Source organism: Cetorhinus maximus, chromosome 3, assembly GCF_964194155.1.
Source record: "Cetorhinus maximus chromosome 3, sCetMax3.hap1.1, whole genome shotgun sequence".
Lineage (NCBI taxonomy): Eukaryota > Metazoa > Chordata > Chondrichthyes > Lamniformes > Cetorhinidae > Cetorhinus > Cetorhinus maximus.
Window position 1 is genome coordinate 92,737,891 of NC_135881.1, and position 19,807 is coordinate 92,757,697.

The window sequence follows — 19,807 nt, forward strand, 5'->3', positions numbered from 1 at the left end:
ATCAGATGGTGCTAATCTTTTGATAGCAAACTAATCGTCAATTACTATCAAAAGTTGTCATACTTAAATTCAATTTAAAAAAGGGCGGTCTTAAAAATGACATTTTAAAAACAGAAAAGTTTACTGAAAGAATCATTGATCATAGTTCATTATACTGCTTGGGTTTGACAGGAATAGGGTTATGCAAGTAAAATTGTACTCCCTAGGTTGATGCAATTGGGTAAACTTCACCCTTGTAGAAACAGTGTACTTTTATTTTTCTTGTTTTATGAAAATCTAGGTGGTATAATCTCAATAGAAATTATGACTACTCCTCAAATAGAAAATAGCATTCTATGAGTACAGTTCTTATCCACATTGAGTTTGCGGGTGACACAAAAATAGGTGGGAAGGCAAGTGGTGAGGATGACAAAAGGAGTCTACAGAGGGATGAGACTGGTTACGTGAGTGGGCAAAAACTTGGCAAATGGAATGTAATGTGGGAAAATGTGAGGTTATGAACTACGGAAGGAAGAATAGAGGAACTGAATATTATTTAAATGGAGAAAGACTGCAGAAGGCTGCAGCACAGAGGGATTTGGGTGTCCTCGTGCATGAATCCCAAAAAGCTAACGTACATGTTCAACAGGTAACAGGGAAGGCAAATAGAATGTTAGCCTTTATTTCAAAGGGAACAGAGTATAAAAATAAGGAAGTCTTGCTAAAATTATACAAGCCACTAGTTAGACCACACCTAGAATATTGTGAACAGTTTTGGTCCCCATATCTAAGGAAAGAGATACTGGCATTGGAGGCAGTCCTGAGAAGGTTCACTGGGTTGATCCCAGGGGTGGAGGGATTTTCTTTTGAGGAGAGGTTGAGTAGGTTGGGACTGTACTCATTTGAGTTTAGAAGAATGAGGCAGCCTTATTGAAACATATAAGATTCTTAGGGGGCTTGACAGGGTAGATGCTGAGGGGTTGTTTCCCCTTGTGGGAGAGTGTAGGACCAGACGGCATAATCTCAGAGGAAGGGGGTGCTCATTTAAAACAGATGAGAAGGAATTTCTTCTCGGAGGGTAGTCAATCTGTGGAATTCTTTATTACAGAGGGCGGTAGAGGCTAGGTCATAAAGTATATTCAAGGCTGAGATACACAGATTTTTAATCAGTAAGGGAATCAAGTGTTATGGGGAAAAGGCAGGAAAGTGGAATTGTGGATTATCAGGTCAGCCATGATCTCACTGAGTGGCAGAGTCTCATGGGCCGAATGGCCTACTTTTGCTCCTACGTCTTACGGTCAAGGTGAATTCCATGATTACAGATTTTTTTTTTTAAACTCATTCATTACATGTGAGCATCACTGGGAAGGCCAGAATTTATTGTCCATCCCTAATTGTCCTCGAAGCGGTGGTGGTAAGGTGCCTTCTTGAACTACTGCAGTTCATCTCGTGATGGGACACACACTGTGCTTTACGGATGGGAGTTCCAGGTTCTTGACCCAGTGACAGTGAAGGAAGGGAGTTATTGCCCCAAGTCAGGATGGTGTGGCTTGGTGAGGAATTTGCAGGTGGTGGTGTTCCCAATCGTCTGCTGCCCTTCTTTTAGATGGCACACAGCACGTGTTTGGAAGGTGCTGTCGAAGAAAACTTGGCAAGTTGCTGCAGTCTTTCTTGTATATGATTCACACTGCTGTCACTGTGCACCGGATGTGGAGGAAGTGAATTTGTAAGATGTTGGGGTGCCAATCGAGCCACTTGATCCTGGATGGTGTCAAGCTCTTAAATGTTGTTGGGGCTGCACTCATGCAGGCAAGTGGAAAGGATTCCATCATACTCCCGACTTGTACCTTGCAGATAGTGGGCAGGCTTCAGGGAGTCAGGTGAGTTACTCGCCTCAGAATTCCTGGCCTCTGAACTGCTCTTGTAGCACAATATTTATATGGCTAGTCCAGTTCAGTTTCTGCGATGGTAATGCCATTGAATGTCATCGGGAGATGGTTAGGTTCTCTCTTGTTGGGGATGGTTGTTGCCTGGCACATTGTGTGGAGTGAATGTTACTTCCCACTTATGAGCCCAAGTGCGAATGGTATCCAGGTCTTGCTGCATGTGGACACAAACTGCTTCAGTACCTGAGGAGTCACTAACGGTACTGAGCATTGTGCAATCATCATCATCAAACATCCCCACTTCTGACCTATGGTAAAGGAACAGTCATTGCTTAAATAGCTGAAAATGGCTGGGTTGAGGGCTGTACTGAGGAACTCCTGCAGCAATTTTCTGGGACTGATATGGTTGGTCTCCAACAACCATACCTATCTTCCTCTGTGCTAGGTACGACTAAGCAATGGAGAGTTCAACTTCAATTTTGCTAAAGCTCCATGATGCCATTCTCAGTCAAATGCTACCTTAATGTCAAGGGCAATTCCTCTCGCATTACCTCTTGAATTTAACTCTGTTACTGCCTTTGTCCAAACATGGACAACAAAGTCTGGAGCGAGTGGCCCTGGCAGAACCCAAATCAGGTATCAGTGAGCAGACTGTTGCTTTTTAAGTGCCACTTGGCAGCACAGTTGACAACACCTTCCATTAACTTGACGATTGAGAGTAGATTTGAGGTGGTAATCAGTCATATTGGAGTTTTCCTGCATTTTGTGGACAGAATGTACTTTGGCAATTTTCCACATTAAAATCGGTAAATGCCAGGGTTGTAGCTGTATTAGGACAGCTTGACGAGGGGTGCGGGTAGTTCTGGAGCATGTCTTCAATACTACTACCAGGATATTGTCAGGGCAAATAGACTTTTCTGTATCCATTGTCTTCAGCTGTTCCTTCATATCACGTGGAGTGAATCAAATTGTCTTCAGCTGTTCCTTCATATCACGTGGAGTGAATCAAATTGTCTGAAGACTGCCATCTGTGATGCTGGGGACCCCAGAAGAAGGCCCAGATGGATCATCCACTCAGCACTTCTAGTTGGACAGTTAGAAATCCTTCAGCCTTTGCTTTTGTACTGACATGCTAGGCTGTCCCATCATTGAAGATCGGGATATTTGTGGACCTTCCTCCTCCAGTTACTTTTTTAATCACCCTCCACCATTCACGACTGGATGCGGCAGGACTGAAGAGCTTTGATCCAATTTGTAGGTTGTGGGATCCCTTCGGTCTATCTATTTCATGCTGTTTCCGCTTTCGGCATACATGTAGTCCTGTGTTTTACCTTCCCCAAGCTAGCACTTCACTTCCATGTATGCCTGGTAATTTTCCTGGCATGCTGTCTTCTGCATTCCTCATTAAACCAGGGTTGGTCCTCTGGCTTGATGGTAGTGGTAGTATGACGGATATGCCAGGCCATAAAGTTAGCAATTGAGGTTGAATACAATTCTGCTGATGGCCCACAGTGTCTCATGGATACCCACTGTAAAGTTGCTAGGTCTGTTCTGAATCTCTCTCATTTAGAACAGTGGTAGTGCCACCAACACATGGACAGTATCTTTCACTGTGAAGGTGGGTCTTCACCTCCACAAGGACTGTGCAGTGCTCACTCCTATTAATACTGTCATGGACAGTTGGATTTGCAACAGATAGATTCATGAGGCCAAGGTCAAGTAGGTCTTTGTCTCTTATTGGTTCCATCAACATCCTGACTATCGTGACTTGTGCCCCAGAACTAGCCGCTCCCCTAGCCAAGCTCTTAGCATGGAGGTATGGGCCACACAACACAATGGAGCGTGTTCTCAATATGAAGATAGAACTTTGTCCCTACAAGGACTGTGCTGTGGTCACTCCTACCTATACCATCATGGACAGTTGCATCTGCGACAGGCAGATTGGGGAGGACAAGGTCAAATAACTTTCTGCCCTCTTGTTGGTTCTCTCACCACCTGCTGCAGTCCCAGGCTGACAGATATGTCCTTCAAGACTCAGCCAGCTTGGTCAGTAGTGGTGCCATCTAGCCACTCTTGGTGATGGGCATTGAAGTTCCCCAACCAGAGTATAACCTGCGCTCTTGCTACCCTCAACACTTCTTCCAAGTGGTGTTCAACATGGAGGAATACGAATTCAGCAGCTAAGCAAGGGTTGTAGTTGATCATCATCATGATGTTTCCTTGCCGATGGTTGACCTAATGCCATAAAACTTCTTGGGGTCCGGATTCAATGTTGAAGACTCCCAGGGCAACTTCCGCCCAACTGTACACCACTGTGCCGTCACCTCTGGTAGGTCTGTCCTGCCAGGGCTGAGGAAGAAGTCTAGGAAATTGGCTGCAAAGGTATGATTCAGTGAGTATGACTGTGTCAGACAGTTGCTCGACTAGTCTATGGGACAACTCCCCCAATTTTGGCACAAATCCCCAGAAGTTGATAAAGAAGGCTGTACAGGGTCAACTGTGCACGGTGTGCCGTTGTCAGTTACCATGCCTAGGTCAATGCAGTATGGTCCACCCAGTTTTATTCGATTTTGACTTTTCTGTAGCGGTTTGGTACAACAGAGTGCTTGCTAGGCCATTTCAGAGGGCAGTTGAGAGTTGATCACGGTTGTGGGACTGATGCCAGGCTGGGCAAGGATGGCTAAGCTGCTTCCCTAATTTGAACCAGATGCGTTTTTCTAACAATCCGTAGTTTCATGGTCACCATTACTGAGACTAGCTTTTAATTCCAGATTTTATTAAATTTAAATTCCACCAGTTGCTATATCTTGGAGCATTAATCAGGGCCTCTGGATAACTAATCCAGCCACTGTTCATGATGTCAACTTTGTTGCAAAAACGGTTTTATGACCTTGTGGCATGGCACTTTTAATCAAAGAAGTAACTTATTCTTAAAGTCCAAATCAAGATTCACAAGGTGAATTGAAACACTAACTGCATTTCTGGAACTCTGTACAGTATGGTAGAATGCAAGCCCTCTTCCAGGCAGTTTTAAAAGACTCGCATGTGGAATGAGGGTGGAATTCTTGCTCAATTCCTGGTGCATAATAATCCATAATTTGAAACCACTGTTGACACTCGGGCTATTTACACATCATTATCGATCATAAGAAAACCTATCTAAGCCAACATGTCTTAACTCTTTACAACATCTTGCTTCTAAAACGGCACCAACTCAAAGTTCTCCCACAAATGTTGTTACAAAGCCCAAAATGTTCTTCCATAGTCCATATTTGTACGACCAAGATTAATAACCATATTTATGAGATGACTTCACATCCCTACAATTGTTGTACTGTAATACCAGTTAAAACATCTAAAACAAATGATTCATCAAAAATTGGGAATCATTCCGAAATTGCAGTGAAAAATGGAACTGTCATGCTGGAGTAGTCAAATGTGTTCATCAGAAGTTGGGAATGAACACATACACATTTTTGGAGCAAAACAAAGGCAGTGTCACCCTGCATCAAATTGGTGTTATACCTGACTTGAAGGAACTCAATGCTAAGATTCAGACCCATAAGTGGATTTGGGATTCTACTAGCACCATCTTATTTGATGCTGATGAACAATAAAATCTTGTATCATGCTGACCGAGTGCGGCATCAAGGAGCCGTAGCAAAACGAAAGTCAACAGAAATCAGGGGGAAAATTCTCCATTGGTTGGAGTCATACCTAGCACAAAAGAAGAGGTAAATCATCTCTGTTCCAGGACATCACTGCAAGAGTTGGTCAGGGTAGTGTCCTAGGCCCAACCATCTTCAGCTACTTCATCAATGACTCTCCTTCCATTATGAGGTCAGAAATAGGGATGTTCGCTGATGACTGCACAATGTTCAGCATCATTTGTGACTCCTCAGACACTGAAGCAGTCCATGTTCACATGCAGCAAGACCTGGGCAATATCTAGGCTTGGGCTGACAAGTGGCAAGTAAAATTTGCACCACACAGTTGCCAGGTAATGGCCATCTCCAATAAGAGATGTTATGGCAAATGCAATGTTGGCATTTATTTTGAGAGGACTAGAATATAAAAGCAGGGATGTGCTGCTGAGGCTTTATAAGGCTCTGGTCAGACCACATTTAGAATATTGAGAGCAATTTTGGGCCCCATATCTCAGGAAGGATGTGCTGGCCCTTGAGAAGGTCCAGAGGAGGTTCACGAGAACGATCCCAGGAATGAAAGGCTTAACATATGAGGAACGTTTGAGGACTCTGGGTCCATACTCGACGGAGTTTAGGAGGATGAGGGGGGATCTGATTGATACTTACAGAATACTGAAAGGCCTGGATAGAGTGGACGTGGGGAAGATGTTTCCATTAGTAGGAGAGACTAGGGCCCAAGGGCATAGCCTCAGAGTAAAAGGGAAGACCTTTTAGAACAGAGATGAGGAGAAACTTCTTTAGCCAGAGAGTGGTGAATCTATGGAATTCATTGCCACAGAAGGCTGTGGAGGCCAGGTCATTGAGTGTATTTAAGACCGAGATAGATAGGTTCTTGATTGGTAAGGGGATCAAAGGTTACGGGGAGAAGGCGGGAGAATGGGGCTGAGAAAGTCATCAGCCATGATTGAATGGCAGAGCAGACTCGATGGGCCGAATGGCCTAATTTCTGCTCCTATGTCTTATGGTCTTATAAGAGAGAATCTAATCATCGCCCCATGACATTCAATGGCATTATCGTTACTGAATCCCACACTATCAACATCCTGGGGGGGTTACCACTGACCAGAAACAGAACTGGATTAGCCATATAAATACTGTAGCTACAAGAGCAAGTCAGAGGTTAGGAATCCTGTGGCGAGCAACTCACCTCCTGACACCCCAAAGCCTGTCCACCATCTATAAGGCAAAATCAGGAGTGTGATGGAATACTTTCCACTTGCCTGGATGAGTGCAGCTCCAACAACACTCACGAAGCTTGACACCATCAAGGACAAAGCAGCCTGCTTAATTGGCACCCCATCCACAAATATTCACTCCCTCCACCACCAAAACACTGTGGCAGCAGTGTACACCATCCACAAGATGCACTGCAGGAACTCATCAAGACTCCTTAGACAGCACCTTTCAAACCCACGATGGCTACCATCTAGATGGACAAGGGCAGCAGATACTTGGGAACACCACCACCTGGATGTTTCCCTTCAAGCCACACACCAACCTGGAACTATACTTGCCGTTCCTTCACTGTTACTGGATTAAAATCCTGGAACTCCCTCCCTAACAGCACTGTGGGTGTACCTGCACCATATGGACGGCAGCAGTTCAAGGAGGCAGCTCACCACCACCTTCTCAAGCTCCATTACAGATGGGCAATAAATGCTGGCCAATTCAGCAATGCTCACATCTCATGAATGAAGGGAAAAAAACATGTAAAAACATGTTTGATCCTTCTTCCTCTCTCATGTAAACTTTTCCCTTCTGCTACTGAAGTATTACTTTCCTGTGCTATAGTAGTGTGAAAGACAATACATGGGAAAAAGAAGTATTTTCAATCCTAAGTACCCAAATTAGTGGGTTTTTTTCAGAACTTCCATATGCAGGGGTTTCTCAAAATTTAGTTTATTACTTTTCAATGCTCCTTTCAACTGTTTGACTCAGTTACAAAATATTACCACTGAGCCTATTAACACTTGAATCCCAAGAAGTTAACCAGAAGTTAGAACTGAATTAAAAATATGATGTGCAATATGAATGCATATAGCTGCTGCAGAATTTTTTTTAAAAATTTAGCTCTCTATGCACACTACAAAACTGCTCTGATGGCATCAACTGTATGTACATTCTCAAATATCAGCATCCAGAACTTGCCTCGCTGTTGATCAGCAGACACTGGATTGGGAAAAACGTCAGTACTGGCTGTGCAATGCTTTTTACTCAAGGCAAGTCTGTATGTCCTGAAAATTTAGATACAAGTTCCTTGCTGGAAATTACAAAAGTGCAAAGAGAGTTCAGGGATTCTTTTTAAAACTATGAACCGTAACTTCCAGCAGAGTGGCAACTGAGTCAGATTGCCACTCTGCTTGTAATTACTTACCTTGAAATCTAGCTGCTCCAATCACACCCGACCTTCTGACACAGGCCAGGAAAGATCTGTGGAGCACAGCTGGTTCCCAAGGCCTACAGTCAAGGGCAGCTCAGTCGAAGGTAAGCTACGCCCCTTTACACGGCACTAGCTGTCAAAAAGCAGGTGAGTTTAAGGTACAACTACTTTGACAAGCCAGGGAGAAAGTAAGTGCATCAACAAAGTGGGTAGGTCAGGTCGAGGTGGGTCAGTGCTATAGTTACCCAGAAGCTAGAAGTGGTTTTAATTCTTCTAAATAACTACTGCAAGACATTTGGAGCCGTTTGATGTTTGCGATTAATAATTGCATTTTCGGATGGTTCCCAGTACAAGGCAATTGCCCAAAGAAGTTTGTACTTCCCAGACAATTACTATGCAATCCTTACCTTGGAACTTCCGACAGATGGGGTTCCCCAGTACATCTTTGGGGTACACCCCCACATTGATACACTGCCCTGGAGCTCGTAAGTTATAGCACTATTTCTCAGTTTCATTAAAACGTCATGTCAGGTTGTATTTATCATACGAGGGTATGAAGTTTCAAAAATTAAATCTTTCCAAATGTCGAGATTTTTGAAGTGTCACCGAAAGTAAGCTGTATTGATTGTTGAGTATCACAAAAACTCAAAGTTGCTGGTTTAAATGCAAATTTTCTTTAAAATGATTGACTTAATATCTGCTTTCAATTTTGTAAAATAGGCAAAAAAAAAGGGTACTTGTAGATTTACACAAATTCTCTGCAAGCAGTGCACACTATATTGAAACCAAGGTCAAATCTGGCATAATCTGAATGATCTGTTTGTCTTTTTTAAATTATACTGCTAGCATATTCAAAACACTCCCAAGGTGATAGCTGCATGTTATATACTTATCTGGAATATACTATAGTTTAGTGACACGTATAAATTTAAATCAAAAGATCATTAGAATGTTCCACGGATTAATGTCTGCTTCTAAGACTAGTTACCTATAAACTTCAAAATTAGCCATTTCAAGATTTTTGGCTTTCCAATAAGTTAACACCAAGTCAGATTGCCTTTTACTGAAATGAAGTGTGTAAGGTTTTCCTTTTTAGAACGATAGTGACTCATACTTAAATGGAGCAGGATATACCTGACACTCAATTCATTTCTAGTTATTCTCAATCACGCAGTGACATGGGAACTCAACTGGTGCACATTTTTCTTTATTTCATTATAACCTCTGGTGGAACCTCTTGGATTCATGTGTTAACTGGTTCAGTGGTAGCTATGTCAGAAGATTGTGGCCCACTACAGAACATCAGTATAATGTATGCTGACACATCAGTGCAGTAATGAAGAAGTGTTGTATGATTAAAGGTACTGCCTTTCAGGTGAGACATTAAACTGAGGTCCTGTCTACCTGTTCAGGTGGACACAAGCAATCCTATAGTGCTCTCCAACTAGCATCAAAAGAAGGTTATGGTTAACTAGTCATGTATCTCATGTGCTGCACATGAATTGGCTGCCACATTTGCCTACACTAAAACGAACTTAAGGATGGTCACAGATGCCCTCAACAAGTGAAACGCACCACCAAGATTAGGGAATTAAATATTCTCCCCACACTTCATCCACAGTCAACAGCAAGCATTTTTTAGATTAGGTATTACAGAAATTATATTCAGAATAAAGTTCCTTTTCTACAGCACCATAAACAAGCCTCAACATAATGTTTATTTCCCACACTTGCCAGAATAGTGGCTGGCTGGCTGGCGAGAGGACGAGAGAACGAACGAGAAAGAGAGAGAGCGAGAGAGACAGACAGACAGATAACGAGTGAGCTGTACTATCCCCCAGGGATCAGTTTTGAAGTCTCTGCTCTTTTGGACATATATTAATGACTTGGACTTGGGTCTCAAGGCATAATTTCAAAGCCTGCAGATGACATGAAACTTGGAGGAGGAGACGACTTGATAAGTGTTCAAAATCAAGAATAGTTTTCATGAATAAATAAGGAGAAACTATTTCCCATAGCATAAGGATCCGTGACCAAAGGGCACAGATTTATGGTAATTTGCTGGAGTATGAGTTGTTTTTTTTTTAAACGCAACAAGTTGTGGTGATCTGGAATGCATTGTCTGAAAGGTTGGTAGGAGCAGATTTGCTAATAGTCTCAAAAGGGAATTAGATAGATACTTGATGGGAAAAAGTACAGAGCAAAAATATGGGGAAGGCAGCAGGGTAAGGGACTAATTGGATAGCTCTAGCAAAGAGCCAACAGAAAAATAAAAGGGGCAAATGGCCCCCTTCTCTGCTGTATCATTCTACAAATTATAGCTCCTCTAGCAGTGAGGATATCAACCTATTGTCAAGTTTATGAGTGGATTCTCACACTGCAAGAACTGAGCTGTGCTGTGACCACCAGATTCCTTAGGAACCTTAGGTGTAACAAAGTTTTACTCATTAGCTCAAATTTAAATTCCACAAATGAAAAAGGAATCTTAAAACTGCATTATACTAGTTCCTCAACTTTTAAGCTACTCACAGCTTCAATGCAAAAACAAATGCTCTAGTGGTATTTATCATTTACTTACTTTTTAGCCCCATCTTTCTTTTTATGTCTGGCTGTCTCTAACACGGAATAAGGAAAATGTTTTAAGAACTGATCTTTAAAATCACAGAGATAGTGATTCCTCAGCCAGGATTCCTGAAAAAAATGGAAAGCATCGGCACATATTTAACTATAACAGGGCAAAGTAAAATATTAGACCAGGTACATCAAAGCTTTTGGTCTTGGTGGACTACAAAGGGACTTACAACGAAGCCTCAGAGGCCACATATATATATAATTTCAATCAAATTTTCAACAATTTATATATATCTCAAATTCTTGATATTAAAAATCCTGGTATTGTGATTTTATTTACCAACCAATGACACATGAAAATCAATCTTTACAAAACCTCTAGGCCTATTAAATTCAACGGCCAAACGAGCGAATGAGAAACAGAAGCACAAGGAGGGCTGGGCTGCCTCAGGCTGAGGGGGGGGGGGGTCTTGCCCAAATCCAGAACTGCAACTTAAAATGGCCTGATCCAGGCACACTTAGTTGGTTGACTAAGGGACTCAATTCTTGGGGTAGATCAAACTAAAATCTATTACATAATAAAAATCAGGGAAGATTGCAATATTTCATTTCCAAATGCACAAAAAATCTTATATCAAGTTATGGAATTTTTCCAATGTACTTAACAATTCCTTCATCTACAGCAATTTTAACATAGAAAAAAGCTCAAAAGTGCTTCACATAGGCTTAAAGAAAAAAAAGGATGACAAAACCAAAAAAGGAGATATTAGGAAGAGTGACTAAAAATCTTGGTCAGCTGGTTGGTTTTAAAGCAGGGTCTTAAACGAGGAGAGGGAGCTAGAACAGGAGGGGAGTTTGGGGAGGAAATTCCAAAGTTTGGGGCCTTAATAGATCCATCTAGTTTTCATAGCTCTGACACCTCAAGAATGAGTGCAGCTGATTCATATCTACCAATGTTTCATCCATCTGGTAGTCATGCATGAGCTATTGCAAATGTGCAATTTTCCCTCCCCCTGCAAGGAGATATCAGAACTTCTGTTCAGATCAGGAACTGAGCAGGTTATAGATAGTGCCATAAAATGAAATAGGTTCAAAGTATTCATACTTTTACGAAACCCATGCACCACCCCAAAATCAGTTCAATTTTTAATGCCCTTTCTTCCACAATAGAAGATATTGACATAATCTTTGACACTTTCTAACAATTTTCTTTCATACGTGATATTTACATGCTTCCTGTTTACTTGTGTAAATGCCAACACTAAAAATGTTTCTTCAGTTTAAAAAGCAAAAGGTTATTTCAATATCCCTGCCCCCACCCACAAAGAAATCACTACAATAACCCCATCTCATTTCAAAATTAATGACTATTTTCCTTACCAGTTTCTGAGTCTCATCCTGGTGTTGCATTAGTTTCCACAACAATTGGATGATGCCGAGAACCTGCAACTTAAGCATCATGGCTTCTGGTTCAAGTAGATTACTTGGTGTAGGGCTAGTAAGCTGAGCAGGAGAGGTTTCCACCCAACACTCCAATAGAAGGGGCACTAGTATCTGAATGAAGCCTTTCAGATTCTCCACGGAGGACAAAGTTTCTTCGGCATTAAGTGAAGGTCTGGAATATATTAAATAGAATTAATAGAAAAATAAATGCACGATGAGCGGTAGAGATACTGATCCACAAAATATTACTTTCCAAACATATATCATTTAAGTCTTATTATTGCCAGTTACAGATCCATCCATTCTTTAAAAGCTTAAAAATATTCTTAAATACCTAGGAGATAGAAAGGGAAAAGAAAAAGGCTGCTAAGAAAATTTTAAGAATTCTAAGTGATGAAAAAAAAAACCAATACTAGGAGAGAATGAATAATTAGAGAATGACAAAGAAGGACAATCAAACCAGGAAAGAGAGGGAAGTATTGTAACAAATATGGCTTCCTGTTATGAAAAAGGACCATCAACAGATATCCTACGCTTGTGAGAAATATCACTGTTCACAACTCCCTCGGCTGAAAAGGTACTGCAATATTATTAAACTCTGGTACTCAAAGAAATATATGCCCTTTGTTCTTAAATTGTAATTCCTAATTGATAACTCCAGGAAGCTGAAGTATCGAGGTGAAATCACATTTCACTATCCAGCCTCAGAAACAGCACAAAGATAGCAGCTCCAGAGTAAAATCAATCAAGATCAATTTATACCTCCTCAAAATGTCAAGGGTACAAAAGGGGTTTGATTTTTAACCAATAAGTTGAGAAGATATTGAAATGCTTTGATCACCTGTTGCAGAGAGAGAGGCAGGAAATGTGATGAGACAAGCGAGAGATGGGACTGCCAGGAGGAATGAGAAGAGGAGGAAGGCTTCAGACCAGATGGAAAGATGTGGCAACGAGGGACTTAAATGCAGCAGGATTGGAAGAGGAATGGGTGACTTGCAGAAGGAGATGGGGAAGGTGATAAATCAGCATCATGGTGATCGCAAGTCAAAATATGAGGAGCTGAAAGAAGACGACAACGACTTGAATAAGACAATCACATTTGGAACTAGTCTATTCCCATTCCCTGTATTATTTATAACAAAATTTTCAATACAATAACCAAATAAACAACTCTGCCAAAGCATATCTTTACTTATTAATTACCCAAAAAGTTGATTATAAATGTGATCACTAAATAATATTTCATATGGTTTAATATAGAAATTTATTTAAGTAGGTACGGTGACATTACATGCTAAAGTGAAGACTGCAATTCTAGTTACAATGCTGACCCTTGATGCAGCAAGTTTTGGCATCACAGAAAGTGATAAGTAATGAAAACGAGGCAAATCAGGTGGAGTGATTGTACACATGCTAACTGTGGCAATTCTTCGAATTATTTTAGTATGGTACTAGTTTATTATTAAATATGGTGTTGCTAGATCAGTTGGATCCTAGCCCTAAATATCAGAAAGAACCAAAATAACTCCTAGAAAAATAATCCATAATCTTTCACAATAAAAGAGGTATACCAAGTGATCCCATTCTGTGCAAATTACTGAACAATTGCTTCACTCCTCTGTTAGCCAAAGTTGCTAATTTTATTTTTCGAAATGAAGCTCCCATTGAATTTGATTTTCATTGCGAATTTGCTGGATTTACAATGCGCATGAACTTCCGTGGAATGGCAAAGTCGATTGCCACTCCACTCCTACATTCTTACCTGAGCGATTGGACAACAATTGCTAAATAATCCTCAGTGTGTTCAGAATTACGCTGACAACCAATTTAAGATTGTCAGTCGAGTTCGCAGTGTGGTGTATTTACGTGTATTGGACGCTACATATATTAATACACAGAGCCCTGTTCTTTGCAGACAGAAAGAATATGTACACATATTGCACCTGTTTCAGCTAAACAAAATAAGTGAAAGTCATTCGCTGGTTCATTCCACAGGGCAATGACTTGACCAGAGTCAAGCTGTCTGGTTTAAATTTCAAACAATGCTTGGCAGTTAACTGTTAGTCACCATAAACTGGTGCATTCTCCATGGCACCACCTCTACCAGAGTCCACTTGCCAACCAATCAGCACTCTCTTCTCCTACAGTATCAAAATGTTGCTTCCCCTGACATTGGTACGTTCTTGCAAAGTGTCCTGATGAATGCAAGACGAAAAGCTTTGACAGAAAATGTCTCTTTTATCAGCAATACAAATTAAGTCAATTTATATTGGATAACAATAATTGGGGGTACAGAATGAGTAATTTCAGGCATGAAGTGTACTGAGCATAGTCTGCTTGGGAGAAAAAGGTTAACTTTGGACTTAAGTTCCCACAACTCTACACTGCTGGAATTTTTCCCTGTAATTTCTGCGTCTAACCGGTAACGAGTGATTGATATGATTAACTACTAACTCAATTATCGTTGTATAATTACCGAAATAGTAGAAAGCGAACTAAATGGTCATTGGCCTTTATCTAGTCTTTGTTGTCTATTAATTTATACGTTCTTATAAAAGCAGTACAACAGTAAAGCCATTGGGTCTCTACTGCTCATGATCATGGACGGGCTGCTGGTTCTATACTGCATGGATCAAGAATGTCTGAATATTTTGCACAACTAGCCTACCAAATACTTTTTTAAATTAATTCATGGGATATGGGCTTCGCTGGCTGGGCCGGCGTTTATTTCCCATTCCTAGTTGCCCTGGAGGTGGTGGTGAGCTGCCTTCTTGAACTGCTGCAATCCATGTGGTGAAGGAACACCCACAGTGCTGTTAGGAAGGGAATTCCAGGTCTTTGCCCCAGCAACAATGAAGGAACGGTGATGTATGAATGGTGATGTATTTCCAAGTCAGGATGGTGAATGACTTGGAGGGAAACTTCTAGGTGGCGGTGTTCCCACCTATCTGCTGCCCTAGACCTTCTAGATGGTAGTGGTCAGGGGTTTGGAAGGTGCTGTCGAAGGAGCCATGGTGAATTCCTGCAGTGCATCTTGTAGATGGCACACACACTGCTGCTACTGTGCATCGGTGGTGAAGGAAGTTAATGTTTGTGGATGTGATGCCAATCAAGCTGGCTGCTTTGTCCTGGATAGTGTCAAGCTTCTTGAGTGTTCTGGGAGCTGCACTCATCCAGTCAAGTGGGGAGTATTCCATTACACTCCTGACTTGTGCCTTGTAGATAGTGGACAGGCTTTGTGGTGTCAGGAGGTGAGTTACCCATCACAGGATTCCTAGTCTCTGACCTGCTCTTGTAGCCACAGTATTTATATGGCTAGTCCAGTTCAGTTTCTGGTCAATGGTAACCCCCAGGATGTTGACAGTGGAAGGGTTCAGTAATGGTTATGCCATTGAACGTCATGGGTGATGGTTAGATTCTCTCTTATTGAAGATGATCATTGCCTGACACTTGTGTGGCATGAATGTTACTTGCCACATGTCAGCCTAAGCCTGGATATTGTCCAGGTCTTGCTGCATTTTGGCATGGACTGCTTCAGTATATGGGGAGTCGCGAATGGTGAACATTCTGCAATCATCAGCGAACATCCCCACTTCTGACCTCATAATGGAAGGAAGGTCATTAATGAAGCAGCTGAAGGTGGTTGGGCCGAAGACACTACCTTGAGGAATTCCTGCTGTGATGCCCTGGAGCTGAGATGACTGACCCCAAATAACCACAACCATCATCCTTTGTGCTAGGTATGACTCCAACCAGTGGAGTTTCCCCCTTGATTCCCATTGACTCCAGTTTTGCTAGGGCTCCTTGATACCACATTTGATCAAATGTCCTTCTGCTTATTCTTAGCTGTTCTCTTACTTTTTCTTTCTGTCCTTATTTTCCTTGTCAATTCACTGGGTCGCGGCACCAGCAATGTGGTGTAAATGTAATTAACGTCAATTGAGCTTAGTCCAATTAAGACTACACCACAAAACTACCATTGCAACAATTTATGGCCCATAAATGTCACAAATTTGCATCACTGTTGCCAATTTGAAGCTTTTGGTAAACAACAAACGAGAGTCTTGAAATAATTAAGTGTTCAGCTTAATGCTTATAGTATAGGAAACTTAATAGTATAGGAAGACACTCAGGATCCATTAAAGCTAAAGAAAATAAACTAATATGGGTTTATGAAAAGGAGATGTTTTAACTAAATTCATTAGGTCTTTGCAATCTATATTAAAATCTTATTAAATTAACTATCAACTAAAGTATAGGGAATAATACTAAGTATTCCAGCTAAGTATTAAAAAACTACAGAACTTTCAGAGTTTTACCTTTCAATTATTCTGGATTTTGCCTCCTTTGCTGACCTTCCATTTCAGATAATCCTGACACACATGACTTCCCCACCACCCTCCAAACAATAATTAGAAGAAGGGTTCTTCTTGGTATTAAGTACACATGAAATTCCTCAGACTTGTTAAATCACCTATGAATAGCTAACCTAGCAAAATTTAATAGAGCCCTTCCAAAGGGTCAGTGGGTAAACGAACCTCACCAAAGCTAAGCACACACCCAGGCAAGATATCAAATCTCAATTTGAGCAGTAGCGAAAGCCCTGCACAGCAAGCCTCAGCAGAAGGTTGGACAAGAGAAAAAATAGAACACCAAGAGATTTTATTCCCGATTTTTATGCTGTGAAAAAACAGCTTATTTGTAGATGGATTTGATGTGAGGGTCCAGGTATAGTTACCGATCATTCACTATCCAAGCTCACAAACAGGACAGCCCATTTGGCACAACACTAAAATGCAGCTGGTGCCCATGGAACCACACCTTAATAAAAGCCACAAAGGTCAGGAGAAAATCAGAAGCAGTAAAAACAGCAAAAATGCACGAGTGTGATTGGAGGACAGTAACCTAATTTTACAGATTAATTGATTACCATTAAACCACAACAAAACTGTAAATACACAAAAACATGCAATATATCCGAAATAAAAATAGACCAGCTATGAGTGGGAATTATTCACATAGGGATGAATTAGACTGCCTAGGGCAGGGGCAGTGGCAAGAGAGGTGTCAATTAGCAAAAGGGTGGGGGACACGAGAAACAAAGGCTTCCTTGTGCAAGCATTGCTGCAATAAGTTCTATGAACAGCTCTAGGCTTCCAGAGCCTGCTGCCCCTGTTTCACTGCTGGATTCTCCAAGCCCTGGGAAACATGATTGAAATTTAATTGCTGCCTATCAGGCTCCCAATTGCACTGTGGGAGGCCGATATAAATATTTTATTGCATGTCCCCCCTCCCCTTCCTCTCCAGGATGAGGGGCTCATTCATTCACCCTGTTACTCAACACTGAAAAGATTACAATGGGTGTGCACTTGGATTGAGATGAGTTACCCATTTTGAGAGTTTTAACCACCCCCACCCCCTTCACACCCATCCCAGGATGAGTGTGGAGTTTAATAGAGGCCATATGTTCTGTACATCACAATCTTTACCAAATACCTTAAGATACAGATAAGCAGATTTAAGTTTATTGATGAGGCAGAATTAATTTACATGAAGGCAAGCCATGCAGAACAGATTTATGGAGTCAGCACCTAAACAGGTTAAATGGCTAATTGTGTTCCTTACTCAATAAATGCACTTTAGCGCACATAGAACGAACATGCATAGCAAGCTCAACTAAAAGACAGTGGGTAATTAAAACAGTCTCCTTTCTACTCGGTTAAGATGCAGTCATTTAACATTTTTTAGTGGGGAATCAGATCTTCCCAAAGTTTCTCACCTTAGTTTGAATGGAATCACGGTACTGGGTTGGGATCCAGAGTGCTCATACAACTGTATGTGCTGCTGTCCAGTTACATAATTCTCCCAGTTGACCTGCAACGTGGTCACATGTTCAGACCTGATCCTGTCGTCACTCTCAAAAATAGCTTCATTCTCCACAGACTGGCTTGAACCCTCAACAACTGCCTGCAGGAATTTTCTTAACCTACTCAGTACATTAAGTCGCCATTGCTGAGAAGTAATCCGGCGGTTTGGGTTGACGGATAGCATCCAGGAAGACATCTTTCCTCCTGTTTTCAAGTCCTTTGACAATCTCTGATGTGAAATGAGCTCCAGAAAATTCTTCAGTAGGATGCTGCTATGGTCTGTAAGAAGTTCAGGATAATGCTCCAACAAAATATCTAAGATCTTCAAGGCATCCTCTTGTATCCCTTCCACTATGTGAGTCATTGCACTGGAAAGGTGTGCACAAACCAAAGGATAAAAAGGAGCCATTTGATCACCAGAAATTCTAGGGGCAAGAAAGTTCAAAAGTTGAACAGCTGCTGATCTGACTGTAGGGTCTTTGTCTGTGAACACAGCTGCTACATCACTGAGAATACTGGAAAGATGAGATGCAATTACTGATGGATGTTGAGATACAAGATCTTTAAGGCCAATTAGAGCACTCTGTTTGATGCCTGAACTATAATGGTGCAACTGTGTCAGCAGATCCTATTGAGAGAAAAAGGAAAAACTAAATTATAAACTGTACACTTCAATGGCAGTGTAAACAAAAAATTCACACAATGTTTCTTAATCCCTCAGAAAGTGAAAGAGTTAAAATCTGGATGTTCAAGAGGCCAGAATTAGAGGAGCGCATATCTCAGAGTGTTCTCAGGCTGGAGATTGCAGAGATGGGAAGATGTAAGGCCATGGAAGGATTTGAAGACAAGGATGATGAGCTTAAAATCAAGCCATTACTTAACTGGGAACCAGTATAAGTCAGCAAGCACAGGGGTAATAAGGGAAAGGGATGTAGTGCAAGTCAAAGACACCAGCAACAGAGTTTTGGACTGCCTCAAGTTTACAAAGGGAAGAATGTGGGAGGCCAGCCAGGAGTGCATTAGAATAGTTAAGTCGAGAGGTTACAACGGCATAAATAAGGGTTTCAGCAGCAGATGAGCTAAGGTCGGTATGGAGTCGGGTGCTATTATGAAGGTGGCTTGACAGGGTAGACACTGTGAGGACATTTCCCATCATAGGAGAATCTAGAACTAGGGGCATAGTTTAAAAAATAAGTGGTCTCCCACTTAAGACAGAGATGAGGAGGAATTTCTTCTTTAGAGAGTTGTTAGTCTTTGGAATTCTCTACCCCAGAGAGCAGTGGAGGATAGATTATTGAATATATTCAAGGCTGCGTTAGACATATTTTTGATCTACAAGGGAGTCAAGGGTAATGGCGGTCAGGCAGGAAAATGAAGTACAGACCACAATCAGATCAGTAATGATTTTATTGAATGGCAGAGCAGGTTAGAGGGGCCGAATGGCCTGCACTTACTCCTATTTCTTATGATCTTATGGAAGTAGGAGGTCTTAGTGACGGCACAGTTATGTGGTTGGTAGCTCATCTTGGGGGGAAAAAAGCACACCACCAAGGTTGAGAACAGTCTGGTTCAGCTTCACACAGCTGTCAGGAGAGAGATGGAGTCTGTGGCAAAGGAGCAAAGTTTGTTGCGGACAACAAAAACAATAGCTTCAATCCTCCTAATATTTAATTGGAGGACATTTCTTCTCATCCAGTACTGGATGCCTGACAACTGAGACAGCGGGGGCATCAAGAAAGGTACTGTTGAGGTAGAATTGAGTGTTGTCAGCAAACGTGCAGAAACTGGAATTTTGTTCTCAAGTGATAGATGATATTCCAAGGGGCAGCATGTACATGAGAAATTGGAGAGGGCTAAGGATAGATCACTGCGGGGCGGGGGGTGGGGGAGATGGGGCACCAGAGACAACAGAGCAGGAGGAGAAGCCATTGCAGGCGGTTTGATGGTCATGATTAAATAGATAAAAATGGAACG

General features: G+C 41.6%; 1 protein-coding gene across 7 annotated transcripts in view; it reads right to left on the reverse strand.

The window, feature by feature from the left end:
- tex10 (testis expressed 10) overlaps positions 1-19,807 on the reverse strand; it is a 166,329-nt gene that overhangs the window by 130,817 nt on the left and 15,705 nt on the right. For all 7 annotated transcript variants that reach the window (XR_013576180.1, XM_078538710.1, XM_078538711.1 and 4 more), the window contains 3 exons: positions 17,746-18,461; positions 11,904-12,138; positions 10,531-10,643 (listed from right to left, as the gene is read on the reverse strand). Coding sequence is in view for 6 of the 7 variants with exons in the window: in XM_078538710.1 (XP_078394836.1) it covers positions 10,531-10,643; positions 11,904-12,138; positions 17,746-18,461 (1,064 nt within the window). In the remaining variant the exon portion in view is untranslated. The remainder of the gene's footprint in view (positions 1-10,530; positions 10,644-11,903; positions 12,139-17,745; positions 18,462-19,807) is intronic.